Here is a 15481-nt window from a genome sequence, read left to right as displayed (position 1 = left end):
GATGCTGTCTTCTGCAAATCAGCAGCATGCTAAAAGGCATTTATTTTTCTGTTACAGCTACAGCTGACCAGTCAGCAGCTTCATTTGAAATGGAAATGTCTCAGACTGGCTTTAGTGCTCATTATTCACAGGTAATATTGACCAATTTGTGGAAAATGAAATACCTCTTTTTTGAGGTTTCCTCTCCCAAAACTAAAACCCGGGTATCAGCATTACAAGCACAACTAGAAGTTCATGGCTTGAGCAGTTATTGAGACCATAATGACATTTCTAATCCAAATAGGAAAATGGTATTTCACAAGCTTCTTATTAGAAAAATGTGTTGTCTCACACAGTTCACTACATTATACAAATAATAATGAATTGGATAATTTGAGGTCTGCCTTCTGTAATTATACATCTGTCTAGATGAAAGACTTAGTTTAAAATATTTGCCAATGATATGGAATGTATCTTCTTCTCAGTCTCAGTGTATTCAAGGATCTTACTAGAATTCCATGCTCAACACCTAGGATTCTTGACACCCATAATAAAGCAGAAAGACAAGATTAGAAAATATATCATTTGTAGTTGATAGGGAAAAAAGGGTCATAGTCTTGCAAAGGAATATTGACATACAATGTGCAATTGTACTGTCTAACCTAGGACAAGTTTACTCTGCTCAGTTTCCTCTTCTGTAAAATGGGGATGGAAATAATGGCTTCTAGCCCATATGGTTATTATAAGGATTATATGAGTTAAAACAGGTAAAGCACTTTGAATAGAACTTGTCACATTGTTAATTCTATGTGTTTGCTCTTATGATTTTTGTTAATTATCATTATTTTCTCTATTTGAATATAAGGACTGGGTCATGCTTGGAGCAGTAGGAGCCTATGATTGGAATGGAACAGTCGTCATGCAGAAGCCTAATCAAATCCTAATCCCCCAAAACACAACCTTTAATGTTGAGTCTACCAAAAAGAATGAACCCCTTGCTTCTTACTTAGGTAACATTTGGATGTAACTGATGAAAACTATTACTTTTGATTTTTTAGCATTATTTGATTATATTTATATAGACTTACTTGTTACCATGTTCAAGAGAGATCACCTCCAAGACTTACATATTCTTTTTATAAAGGTATCATTGATATACAATCTTATGAAGGTTTCACATGAGCAACATTGTGGTTACTACGTTCCCCCCTATTGTCAAGTCCCCCACACACACCCCACTACAGTCACTGTCCCTCACCATAGTAAGATGCTATAGAGTCACTGCTTGTCTTCTCTGTGCTATACTGACTTCCCCATGATGCCCCTACATTATGTGTGCTAATCATAATGTCCCTTAATCCCCTTCTACCTCCCCACCCACACTCCCCACCCACTTCCCTTTGGTAACCACTAGTCTATTTTTGGAGTCATTGAATCTACTGGTGTTTTGTTCAGTCAGTTTTGCTTTGTTGTTATATTCCACAAATGAGTGAAATCATTTAGCACTTGTCTTTCCCCACCTGGCTTATTTCACTGAGCATAATACCCTCTAGCCCCATCTATGTTGTTGTAAATGGTAGGATTTTTTTTCTTCTTATGGCTGAATAATATTCCATTGAGTATATGTATCACATCTTCTTTATTCATTCATCTACTGATGGACACTTAGGTTGTGTCCATTTCTTGGCTATTGTAAATAGTGCTTCAATAAAAGCTTTTCCTTTAAGATCAGGAACAAGACAAGGATGCCCACTCTCCCCACTTTTATTCAACATAGTTCTGGAGGTCCTAGCCATGACAATCAGACAATACAAAGAAATAAAAGGCATCCAGATAGGCAAGGAAGAAGTCAAACTGTCCCTGTTTGTAGATGACATGATATTGTACATAAAAAATCCCTAAAGAATCCACTCCAAAACTACTAGATCTAATATCTGAGTTCAGCAAAGTTGCAGGATACAAAATTAATACACAGAAATCTGTTGCATCCCTATACACTAATGATGAGCTAGCAGAAAGAGAAATCGGGAAAATGATTCCATTCACAATTGCATCAAAAAGAATAAAATACCTAGGAATAAACCTAACCAAGGAAGTGAAAGACTTATACTCTGAAAACTACAAGACTCATGAGAAAAACTAAAGAAGAAACCAGTAAATGGAAACACATCCTGTGCCCATGGACAGGAAGAATTAACATTGTCAAAATGGCCATCCTGCCTAAAGCAATCTACAGATTCAATGCAATCCCTATCAAAATACCTACAGCATTCTTCAATGAACTAGAGCAAATACTCTAAAACCATGAAAGACCCCGAATAGCCAAAGCAATTGTGTCTTTTTCAAACTGGTGCATGTGTCTTTTTCAAACTGGGCTCCTGCATTCTTAGGGTAAATTCCTAGGAGTGGAATTCCTGGGTCAAATGATATTTCTATTTTGAGTTCTTTGAGGAACCTCCATACTGCTTTCCACAATGGTTGAACAAGGTTACATTCCCACCAGCAGTGTAAGAGGGTTCCCCTTTCTCCACATCCTCACCAACATTTGTTGTTGTTTGTCTTTTGGATGTTGACCATCCTAACTGGTGTGAGGTGATAGCTCATTGTGGTTTTAATTTGCATTTCTCTGATGATTAGGGATGTGGAGCATCTTTTCATGTGCCTGTTGGCCATCTGAATTTTTTCTTTGGAGAACTGTCTGTTCAGCTTCTCCGCCCATTTTTTAATTGGCTTATTTGCTTTTTATTTGTTGAGGTGCATGAACTCTTTATATAATTTGGATGTCAACCCCTTATCAGATATGTCATTTATAAATATATTCTCCCATACTGTAGGATGTCTTTTTGTTCTACTGATGGTGTTCTTTGCTGTACAAAAGCTTTTTAGTTTGATGTAGTTGCACTTGTTCATTTTTGCTTTTGTTTCCCTTGCCCAAGGAGATATATTCATGAAGAAGTTGCTCATGTTTATGTCCACAAGATATTTGCCTATGTTTTTTTTCTAAGAGTTTTATAGTTTCATGACTACATTCAGGTTGTTGATCCATTATGAGTTTACTTTTGTTTATGGGGTTAGACAATAATCCAGTTTCATTCTCTTACATGTAGCTGTCCAGTTTTGACAAAATCAGGTGTTGAAGAGCATGTCATTTCCCCATTGTATATCCATGGCTCCTTTATTGTATATTAACTGACCATATATGCTTGGGTTTATATCTGGGCTCTCTAGTCTGTTCCACTGGTCTGTGGGTCTGTTCTTTTGCCAGTACCAAATTGTCTTGGTTACTGTGGCTTTGTAGTAGAGCCTGAGGTCAGGGAGTATAATTCCCCCTGCTTTATTCTTCCTTCTCAGAATTGCTTTGGCTATTCGGGGTCTTTCATGGTTCCATATGAATTTTAGAGCTATTTGCTCTAGTTCATTGAAGAATGCTGTAGGTATTTTGATAGGGATTGCATTGAATCTGTAGATTGCTTTAGGCAGGATGGCCATTTTGACAATATTAATTCTTCCTGTCCATGGGCACAGGATGTGTTTCCATTTACTGGTTTCTTCTTTAGTTTTTCTCATGAGTCTTGTAGTTTTCAGAGTATAAGTCTTTCACTTCCTTGGTTAGGTTTATTCCTAGGTATTTTATTCTTTTTGATGCAATTGTGAATGGAATCATTTTCCTGATTTCTCTTTCTGCTAGCTCATCATTAGTGTATAGGGATGCAACAGATTTCTGTGTATTAATTTTGTATCCTGCAACTTTGCTGAACTTAGATATTAGATCTAGTAGTTTTGGAGTGGATTCTTTAGGGGTTTTTTTATGTACAATATCATGTCATCTGCAAATAGGGACAGTTTAACTTCTTCCTTGCCAATCTGGATGCCTTTTATTTCTTTGTGTTGTCTGATTGCCATGACTAGGACCTCCAGTACTATGTTGAATAGAAGTGGGGAGAGTGGGCATCCTTGTCTTGTTCCTGATCTTAAAGGAAAAGCTTTCAGCTTCTCGCTGTTAAGTATAATGTTGGCTGTGGGTTTGTCATATATGGCCTTTATTATGTTGAGGTACTTGCTCGCTATACCCATTTTGTTGAGAGTTTTTATCATGAGTGGATGTTGAATTTTGTTGAATGCTTTTTCAGCATCTATGGAGATGATCATGTGGTTTTTGCCCTTCTTTTTGTTGAGGTAGTGGATGATGTTGATGGATTTTCGAATGTTGTACCATCCTTGCATCACTGGGATGAATCCCACTTGATCATGATCAATCATCTTTTTGATATATTTTTTAATTCAGTTTGCTAATATTTTGTTGAGTAATTTTGCATCTATATTCATCAGGGATATTGGTCTGTAATTTTCTTTTTTTGTGGTGTCTTTGCCTGGTTTTGATATTTAAGTGATGTTGGCCTCATAGAATGAGTTTGGGAGTATTCCCTCCTCTTCTACTTTTTGGAAAACTTTAAGGAGGATGGGTATTAGGTCTTCACTGAATGTTTGATAAAATTCAGCAGTGAAACCATCTGGTCCAGGGATTTTATTATTAGGTAGTTTTTTTATTATCAATTCAATTTCATTCCTGTAATTAATCTGTTTGTATTTTCTGTTTCTTCCTGTGTCAGTCTTGGAAAGTTGTATTTTTTTAGAACGTTGTCCAGTTTTTCTAGGTTATCCAATTTGTTATTACGTAATTTTTCATAGTATTCACTAATAATTCTCTGTATTTCCTTGGTGTCCATAGTTACTTTTACTTTCTCATTTCTGATTCTGTTTAAGTGTGTACACTCTCTTTTTTTCTTGTTAAGTCTGGCTAGGGGGTTATCTATTTTGTTTATTTTTTTGAAAAACCAGCTCCTGGTTTCATTAATTCTTTCTATTGTTTTATTTCTCCCAATTTATTTCTGCTCTGATCTTTATTATGTCCCTCCTTCTACTGATTTTTGTCCACATTTGTTCTTCTTTTTCTAGTTTCATTAATTGTGTGTTTAGACTGTTTATTTGAGATTGTTCTTCTTTCTTGAGGTAAGCCTGTATTGTAATATACTTCCCTCTTGGAATGGCCTTCGCTGTGTCCCACAGATTTTGGGTTGCTGAGCTGTTGTTTTCATTTATCTGTTTATATTGTTTGATCTCTGTTCTTATTTTGTCATTGAAACATTGATTATTTAGGAGCATATTAATCCTCCATGTATTTGTGGGCTTTTTTGTTTTCTTTGTATAATTTATTATTAGTTTAATACTTTTGTGTTCTAAGGACCTGTTTGGTACAATTTCAATCCTTCAGAATTTACTGAGGCTCTTTTTGTGGCCTAATATGTGATCAATTCTGGAAAATGTTCCATGTGCACTTGAAGAGAATGTGTATCCTGCTGCTTTTGGGTGGAATATTCTGTAGATGTCTGTTAAGTCCATCTGTTCTAATGTGTTGTTCAGTACCTCTGTCTTGTTACTTATTTTCTGTCTATCCTTTTGAGTGAGTGGTGCGATGAAGTCTCCTAAAATGAATGCATTGCATTCTATTTCCCCCTTTAATTCTGTTACTATTTGTTTATCATATGTAGGTGCTCTTATGTTGGGTGCTTAGATATTTATAAGGTTATATCCTCTTGTTGGACTGACCCTTTTATCATCATATAATAAACTTTTTTGTCTCTTGTTACTTTCTTTGTGTTGAAGTCTATTTTGTCAGATACAAGTACTGCAACTCCGGCTTTCTTCTTCCTATTATTTGCATGAAATATCCTTTTCCATCCCTTCATTTTTAGTCTTTGTATATCTTTGGGTTTGAAGTGAGGCTCTTGTAGGCAGCATATAAATGGGTCTTCTTTTTTTATCCATTCTGTAACTCCATGTATTTTGATTGGTGCATTCACTCCATTTATATTTAGGGTTAAAATTGATAGATATGTTCTTATTGCCATTGCAGGCTTTAGATTTATAGTTAACAAAGGTTCAAGGGCAGCTTCTTTACTATCTGTCTAACTTAACTCACTTATTAAGCTATTCAGACACAATCTAAAGGTTCCCCCCCTTTTTATCCCTCCTCCACTCTTTATATATTAGATGTCATATTCCATACTCTTTGTGTATCTCTTGACTGACTTTGTGGGTAGTTGACTTAATTTTGCATTTGCTCAGTAATTAATTGGCCTACTTCCTTTACTGTGGTTATATTTTCTCTCATGACAGCTATTAAGCCTTAGGAGCACTTCCATTTAGAGCAGTCCCTCCAAAATACACCATAGAGATGGTTTGTGGAAGGTAAATTCCCTCAACTTTTGCTTATCTGGAATTGTTTAATCCCTCCTTCAAATTTAAATGAATCTTGCCGGATAGAGTATTCTTGGTTCCAGGCCCTTCTGCTTCATTGCATTAAATATATCATGCCACTCCCTTCTGGCCTGTAAGTTTTCTCCTGTGAAGTCTGATGATAGCCTGATGGGTTTTCCTTTGTAGGTCATCTTTTTCTCTCTCTGGCTGCTTTTTATACTCTGTCCTTGTCCTTGATTTTTGCCATTTATTTGTTATATGTCCTGGTGTTGTCTTCCTTGGATCCCTTGTGTTGGCAGATCTGTGCACTTCCATTGCCTCAGAGACTATTTCCTTCCCCAGATTAGGGATGTTTTCAGCAATTATTTCCTCAAAGAAACTTCCTATCCCTTTTTCTCCCTATTCTTCTTCTCATATCCTATAATGTGAATAATGTTCCATTTGGATTGGTTGCACAGTTCTCATATTATTCTTTCATTCCTAAAGATCCTTTTTTCTCTCTGTGCCTCAGCTTCTTTGTATTCCTGTTCTCTAATTTCTGTTTCATTTACTGTCTCCTCTATCCCATCTAATTGCTTTTATATCCCTCCATTGTATGTTTCATTTTCGATTCTCTATTTTTCAAAGTTTCTCTCTCTCTTTTGAAGTCCCCCCTAAAGTCTTGACTATTTTTCTATATCTCTGTGAGCATGTTTATGATTTTTATTTTGAAATCTTCATCAGTAAGATTGCTGAATTTACTTTCACTTGGCCCTCTTTCTAGCATTTGAGGGATTTTGGTTTGTACCAGGTTCTTTTGCTGTTTCATATTTACAGTGAATACTATGGAATAATAACTTTGTGTAAGCCATACCCTCTAGTGCCCAGAAGCTCTGTTCTCTGGAGCTGCCCAGAACCTGGAGCAATGGCGAGGCTCACAGGCACATGGCGCCAGTTCCTGCTGGGAGGGAAGAGCTCTGTCTTGTTTCCCAGCAGCAGTTTCTGCCTCCACTGCTAGGTCCAGTGGGCCAAGCGCACAAGGAGTAGCCTCTGCATTATTCCCTTGTAGCTGCCATAAGTGGGAATACCCTCCAGCTGGCCTGGTGCAATGGCAGCACAGCAGGTTTGTGAATGGATGCCGGTGGGGAGGGAGGAGCGGCAGGCTGCATATCACAGGTAGCTGTGAGCTCCTGATGGAGCTCCTGAAGCTCCTGATAGTTCCCAACCTGCTGGGCTGAGTGTGCTGGGTCAATTTTGTCCACCTGTCTTTTCTCCTGAGCAGCAAGTTCTCTGTAATTCTTGCCCCTTTAGCAGCCTTTTCGCTGTTGGGAAATGTATCAAAGTGCCCACCTTTCTTTTGTCCTGGAGCAGCTAGTGTGGGTACCTCTTCTCCACAAGCAGCTGGAATATCAGTTTCTCTGAGTATTCTGCCTTTCTTTGCTTTCCAACCCCACTAATCTCCAGAGTACCATGTAATGTGGGTTCATGCTCCCAGAGCATATCTCCAGGTGTGAGTGTTTAGCAGTCCTGGGCTTCCACTCCCTCCCTACTCTGTTTCTCTTCCTGACACCTGTGAGCTGGGTTGGGGGGAGCGCTTGGATTTAGGCTTTGCTATATTACCCTTTTCCATGAGGTGTTTTCTTTTCCCGAGATGTAGGCCATCTGCTGCAGTTTTCTTTCCATTTGCTCTTTTAGAATTAGTTGTATTTACTTTATTGTCACATTATATGTGATTTAGAGAGGAGGTTTCTGTCTCACTTCTCACACTGCCATATTTTTCCCTCTAAGACTTAGATATTTTACAGGACATGGAAGTTTCCAAGCAGCCTTGGTTTCTGAGCAGCATTAATCATAATTAAAGAATATGGAAAGTCATTCTTTCTCAGAAGGGTGTCTAGTGCAGGAATGATTTAGGGTTATATGTGTTCTTTTTTTAGGTCTCCCTGTGTCTGGCATTCTCATTAACTTCAAAAAGAACTTTGCACCCAGTGGATAGGAAATGATGGCAGAAAGAGAAACCTTGACTCGACCTATATCCTGAAGATCAGACTCCTATATTCTTGATCATAGTCTCTATCAGTAGTTTCTTTCTTTGGGTCCTAATTTTGGAAAATCAAAATTTAATTTGCTTGGTCATATAGCTTCTTCTTTAATAGGCCTGTTCACAATCAGATAAATATTGAACAGTGATGTAACATCATTTTATTTTCCAAAGACTTTCCAGGAATGAGGAGCTACATGTGTGGTACCACCTTTTTCTGAATCTGTATCTGGCTGGGAGCTGCCTAGGGGTTCCAAGGGGACTCTTGTGTGATGATCTCAGTGACAGTTGGGAGGGCCCTAGGATGGAAAAGACCCTTAGAGTATGGTTTCCCAACTTTTTACTGGCTCACCAAATATTTTGAGGGCACCTATTTTTCCCCCAGGCATTTTTCTTGGTGTTGGGGATGCCATGGTAAAGAAAACAAATACCTTGTAATGTTCACATTTTAGCCTGTTATCATTCCTCTCTGGGATCTTTCTGTCCTGAAGGCAAGTCTTTTTCTGTCTTTATTCCAGTTCCTATTTTCTGAATAAGTGGGAGGTCTTTACTTGCAGGTCCATACATCTCCTTATTCAAAGGTACATATTAAGATGGTAGAGGCAGCAGGACTAAAGAAGAATGAAATGCCTGAGGGTTTTAGATAATTAAAAATATAATGTTAAGCAGAAAATTTAATGTGAGTGCTCAAACCCCCTTTAGGACATGTTGAACTGTGTTAGTAAAAGTCTAGTCATGTCTTGTTAAAGTTCTCTTACATCCTTTCCTGGCCAGAGAGCAGCTAGGGCATTCCACTGTTCTCAGCATCACATGTGACAAAAAGTACCAAACTAGCATGTGCCAGTAAAAGATTATCTAAAGGAAGCAGATTTGGAAAGAATCCCCTTCTACTTATCCCTTTTCCCCCAAAAGTTGAAGGAATTGATGGTTAGAAAACAAAATGTACACTGCATGCCTTTTTTTTAATGAAGGTATCATTGATAGACAAATTTAGGAAGGTTTCACATGAGCAGCATGGTGGTTACAACATTCATCCATATTATCAAGTCCCCCCAACACCCCACTGCACTCATTGTCCATCAGCATAGAAAGATGTTTTACAGTCATTACTTGTCTTCTCCATGCTGTACTGCCTTCCCCGTGACCTACTTATATTATGTGTGCTAATTATAATGCCCCTTAGTCCCCTTCTCCCTCCCCACCCACCTTCCCCACCTCCTTCCCTTTGGTAACCACTACTCCCTTCTTGGAGTCTGCGAGTCTGCTGCTGTCCTGTTCCTTCATTTTTGCTTTGTTGTTATATTCCACAAACGAGTGAAATCATTTGGTACTTGTCTTCCTCTGCCTGGCTTATTTCACTGAGCATAATACCCTCTAGTTCCATCCATGTTGTTACAAATGGTAGGATTTGTTTTCTTCTTATGCCTGAATAATATTCCATTGTGTATATGTACCACATCTTCTTTATCCATTCATCTATTGATGGACACTTAGATTGCTTCCATATCTTGTCTATTGAAAATACAAGCCTTTTAAATATTTGGAGTACTGTGACATAAAATAAAGGTGTTGAGTGTAAAATTAATATTGAGGTTTAGCATTAAAAGACTTCTTAGAGAACACATGGTAAGTCCTTTTCCAAATGAAGAAATGGAGAAGTAGAAAAATTATGTCACAGCTATGTGTGGAATGTCTGACACTAGAATCTAGGTCTCCTGATCCTTATTCCAGTGCTCATTTCAAAATTAAAGACATTTTCAAAATTAAATGGATTGCATGAAGTCCACAAAGATAGGTGACATGGTCACTGCTCATAGGAAGTTCACAGATTTTAATTAATAACACTACAGAATTTTTGGTATTCTAAGTTATCATTATGTAATTAAATTCCCTAAAACTCAATAGTCTTAAGAACCCTAAATCTATTATTCTCCAAAAGCTTGAGTTAATAGTTGCTTAAAGAATATTTAAGATTTCAAGACTTAAAGAGATCATTGCAAGCAAGAAAAAACAAAGAGAACTTTCATTCTGACCATAGAATTTATAATATATGCTCCTCTCAGCCCAAAAAAGGACATTTTTGGATATGTTATGCTAAGATGATGTTTTTTCTATTTCGGAATAATTTTTTTAGCTTAGTCATGGGTTCATGGATAGGACATTTTGCCAACATAAAGTCTAATCTATGTGAGATTTCTTTTAAAATAGGAAAATGGAAAGGGGACGGGGGAGACAAATAACCTCCTCAACCCCACAGATATTATTCTAAATCTGAATGAGTCTTTCAAAATGTTTTCTGTGTGTGTTACAAATTACAAGAAGTTTTGATGTGTTAGCCTGAAATCTGTGTGTGGTAGACTATAGAAAAATCTTATGGAGGAAGCAAAGAGGTAGATGTTCTATAAAAAAAAAATCCCTTTCTAATCAATAATGATCGGAAAGCAGTAGGAACTGAAGCTGTTGAACCTTTCTAAGGATATAGCCACACACCCATTTTCTATAACCCAGTAACCGCTTTATGCCAATATGTGCTTAGCAAGTGGTCTAGATGTGAGAATACAGAGGAGATCCTGTTCTCTGCCTTCTCCACCCAAGAGTTTGCTGATTCTAATCACGCCAGGCAGTTTCAAAAGGAAAAGTAAAGATGTGAGGCAAGCACATGGAATCAAGGCAGATCATCCCTGTTTCCCATTACCTCACCAGATCTCTGCACTTTTCCCAAGAAGTGAATGATGAGAGCTGACAGGATTTATTCCTCATAAGTCCATTCACAGGGCTATGCTGTCAATTTTCCTTTCCCTTCAGTTTGTGCATTTCTTTTTCAGAAAGGAATATTAAGCTTAAATGTTTATAATTATTTTCCTTTCACTAAAATTAGACTTTGCTTGGCCCACTTTCTCTCTCCCTCTTTATTGTCTTTAAATGCTGAGTTTCAACCAGACTTGTAGTTACTGTTCCTGTGAAGATTTCAGCTAATAGTTTTAGTCATCAAGTGCCAGTCATCAAAGTTCATTAACTAAACAGTCATACAACTCTGAGTGTCACACAAAATTTTCAGCTTTTTTAAAGGTTCTTTTATTAGCTTGCATTCACAGCTCTGAAAATTACCAGAAAGACAGACAGAAGCAAAGAGAGAAAAAGAGAGAGAAGGAGGGAGGGAAGGAGGGAGGGAGGGAAATAAGGAAGGGAAGGAGGAAGGAAGAGAGCAGGGGAGAAGAGTGAGAGGTCCGCACAGGCCGGCACCCCTACCCCAGCCCCTTCATTGTCTCCTGGCTGACTGGCATGACATAAAACAGCTTTTGTTCTCCACATTCTTCTTTTCCTTTTTTACTTATGTATAAACACGACCCTAAAGATTGTATTTTTTTAACAATACTGTGGCTAGTAATATCAAAAATATAGCATATTAAATGCTTGGGAAAGAATATTTTCCAATCTATTATGTATAATTTTTTTTAAAGTTCAATGAAAGAAGAAGAAATGAGAATGTGAGAAAAATATTCATGAAGGAAAACAGACCTGAGGAATTGTGCTCCTTTAGCACTTGTAAGAATAATTGTACTTGTAGTACAAAAACCTCTGTTCTTTTTTAAAATTGTGCAAGAAATTGAAGCCATTGACTTACAGTAACTTTGTAAGCAAATTACCACTATAATCTTTTTCTCAGTGAGAAATGCTCTTCTGTAGCATTTGGAAAAAGAATTTGCCCTCTGCTCCACTGATGGACAGCTCTGGTTATTAGAACCAGAATTCTTCCTTCCCTAGAGTTGAAATCTGCATGTGGTAATTTTTATTCATTGATTTAGCTCTGTTCTCTAGAGACAAAAGAAGTCTAATTCTTCATTCAAAAATTAGCAATAATCTGCTTTAAAGACAATTAAAAAATTTTAAAGGCATAAAAACTGAGTTAAACATGAAAAACTGTTAAAGCTCACTTTTAATTAAAAAAATTAAAATCACAAGGTGTTATTGTTAGATTATGTTTAACATCTAGCAGAACATTCACAAATTTAAATAATAATAATACTGAATGTTTGGGAGAGTTTGATGAAACTACTCTCTCCTATGGCTGTTCATGGAATAAATTAATACAGATGTTCTGGAAACAATTTGCCAGGCACTATAAGAATTGAAACTTTGATTCAGTGAACTATTCCTTGAAATTTATCATCAAAACAATTCAAAAGTAGAAAAAAAATTAAATGTTCAAAGATGTATTTGCAAGCTTAAGTATAATACCAAAAAATTAAAAACCACCTAAATTCTACCATTCCATCAGGGAATGGTCTGTGGTATAAACACAAAGCTTTTATGCCTTAACTCAGAGGAATAAGCTTCAACCACTTAAAATTACAATTTAAAAACCTAGGCAGCAACACAGAAAAGGCTTAAATTTCTATGACTGCATCAATATAAAATTATTAATTTCTATAATATAGACACATGCAACCAGATGAAATATAACTAATTTTTTACAAAGTAGTGAATTGAGATTGCAAGGGTTCTTTGTGGATTTTTTCTTCTTTGACCATCATTGTTACATCATTTGCACCTTTAAACAATGAAAAACTGAAGTGAGAGAAAAATACCTTTTCAGGACAAAGCAGTCGGAGTAGATGATCAGCACACTGAAAGCTTCTACCAAGACAAACTTATCTACATTAAAAAATAAAATATTTATTTTAAAAAAAGAAGTCCACATAAAAATACAAAAATGATTCTCCCAACTATTTTAAATGGATCTTAATTCATTCTGTGCCGACCTTAAGGAGCCATTATAGCATATCTGGCATCTCTCTCGTTAGGTTACACTGTGAACTCCGCCACTGTTCCTGGAGATGTGCTCTACATTGCCGGCCAGCCACGGTACAATCACACAGGCCAGGCTGTCATCTACAGGATGGAGGGTGGAGACATCAGGGTTCTCCAGACACTCAGTGGAGAGCAGGTAAGCTTGAAAATTATTGTCTTAATTAATCCATTTATATTCTTTGTAAATTTAAATTAACTGTCCATTGTCTTAAACTTAAAAAGAAAAAAAAACAGTATCCTCAAAATATTCAACATCAACCATCAGTAGGGACCCATGCTAGGTTCCTTGGAAAGTGTCTGTGTCTTTGGCCTCAGGAACATTTCCTTTGGGTGGGAGTGGAAGTAAGATGTATAGACAATGATGTAGATACAGATGTACAAATATATATACAAGAAAAGAGATCTGAAACATTAAGCAACATGAAGGTGCCAGGGGCACAGACAGTAACTCAGAAGATGGGAAGATTGTTTCAAGGTAGGCTTGGTGCAGAAAGTCTTAATGAAAGTTATCATTTGGGCTAGCCTCGAAGGAGAGAAGGAATGTAGATGTGTAGGAAGACAGGAAAGCCAGCGAAAAGGACAATGTGGACACGTTGTTTTGAATGGCAAACTAAAGAATGTGGATTTTCTTTTGGAAATAAGCTAAAAGAAACATCTATGCTGTTGCTGGTTATAATTGAATTGTGGTAATTTGGATAATTTCTATTTCTTCTTCATAGTTTCCTTGGGCTTCACTAACTATTTCAGCTCACTAGCCGGCCCCTGCTGCTGCCCTCCCCAGCTACTGCACAGTCAGGGCAACCTCAGGATTCCTCCCCTCCAGGAGCCCCACTCAGCACCACAGTTTAAGTGCAAGGAGACAGACACACCAGGCAGGTGTAGGAGCTGCACTCGCTTTAAAACCCCACAGGAGCCAATTTTATAACAACACCATAGACATAGCTTTCAGGTTGCACACGGTTACCAGAGTCAGGGCATTCCAGGAAGCCCAAAATATGTTATTTCCGTCAGGTATTTATAGGTTCACACAAGCCTAAAGGCAATGTCCAAATTGGAGTTATTTTTACTGTAATCATTATTGTTTAGTAATACAGCTGAAATTCTTCCCTCATCAGATTTCCATGGGAACAGACAGTAAACCAAAGCCAGATTCTCATATCAGATTCTCAATATTCTCAAATGAACATTCTCATTTTATTTGCTTTGCCCACAATTATAATCAGAAAATGCAACAGTAATAAAAACAAGGCTATCGTTGTAGCTCAAGGATGAGAAGAGACAAATCTGAAATAATATATCAACAATAAAAATGGAAAAGGAAGGAGTGTAGTACTTCAATAAGAAAGAATAGACGAGATTGCAAAATGGAGCATTTTGGATGACATCTGACGTCTGCTATAACTCTATTAATTGTCAACAAGACAGGAAATATAAAATTTTGTGAAAAACTGCTTATGCAAGTTTGTACAGAGTATCACAAATGATTTAAATTATGAGTGATTCAAGTTTCAAGCCTGGGAATCTGGGAGAAAGGTGGCACCATGATTAAAATGTCAACAGCTTAGTTTTTTTTTTAAATGATAGTTGGTTTTAGAAATATTTCCTGTTACAGTGAACACAAATTCAAATGACTGTGGGTGCTGGAAGGGTAAAGTAAATAAGTAAAGCTGCTGGACAGAAGGCAACAGGAAATGGGGGGACCCTGGCCTGGGCAGCCCATGAGCCATCTAAAGAATCAGCTCCCATTTAGCTCCAGACGGCGACCGCCACGTGGGAATGAAGGCCCCCGTTGCCAGATCTCACGACATTTTATTTATGTTTCTAGTTAATTCAACTTTTTTAAAAAACCCTTTTAAACTTGTCATAACCCTATGAGAAAAGGACATTCAAAAGTCAATTACCTACCAGTTGTCTAAATGTCTAGCAATGTCTAGAAATGTAGAACTGGATCCTTGAGAAGGAAGATGGAATGAAATTTGCAATTTGCAGTAATGGGAGTGTTTGGAAGGACTGGTCATTTAGGGTAAGAGAGTGGGGGGAAAAATGCAGGTCTGAACTTAGGGGAGGCTAAAATATAGGGGATGGGGGAAGAAAAGGAACCAGCAAAGATGAAAAGAAAGAGAGGCCTATAATATAGTGGCAGAATCAGGGGAGCAAATAGAAAGTCATGGAAGCCCACACAAGAGGGTCCAGTAGGAGAATTATCAAGAGCATCAAATATTGAACACAGGTCAGTATTTGGGTGGTTATTGCTTTTAGATAGTGAAGTGTTAAGTCCCCTGCATTTCCCTAAAATGCATCCCTATCTTTAAAAGAGAAAAGATTCTGCTGCAAGACAATGGCCCCCCTGCAATCCTTCTATATTTTCCTATCTCCCATAGCTGCTGGGACAAGGTTTAGCCAGCCATTTTG

General features: G+C 37.4%; 1 protein-coding gene across 2 annotated transcripts in view; it reads left to right on the top strand.

Moving 5' to 3' along the window:
* The window catches only part of ITGA1 (integrin subunit alpha 1), a 161545-nt gene that overhangs the window by 97639 nt on the left and 48425 nt on the right, over positions 1-15481 (top strand). For both annotated transcript variants that reach the window (XM_036900387.2, XM_036900386.2), the window contains exons 10-12: positions 58-131; positions 845-989; positions 13063-13205. In XM_036900387.2, coding sequence (XP_036756282.2) covers positions 58-131; positions 845-989; positions 13063-13205 — 362 coding nt within the window. The remainder of the gene's footprint in view (positions 1-57; positions 132-844; positions 990-13062; positions 13206-15481) is intronic.

The sequence above is a fragment of the Manis pentadactyla genome, chromosome 2 (assembly GCF_030020395.1).
Source record: "Manis pentadactyla isolate mManPen7 chromosome 2, mManPen7.hap1, whole genome shotgun sequence".
In the NCBI taxonomy this organism is placed as follows: Eukaryota; Metazoa; Chordata; class Mammalia; order Pholidota; family Manidae; genus Manis; species Manis pentadactyla.
Note: the sequence above shows the minus strand (reverse complement) of the source record. Positions and strands in the feature narration are given on the sequence as shown.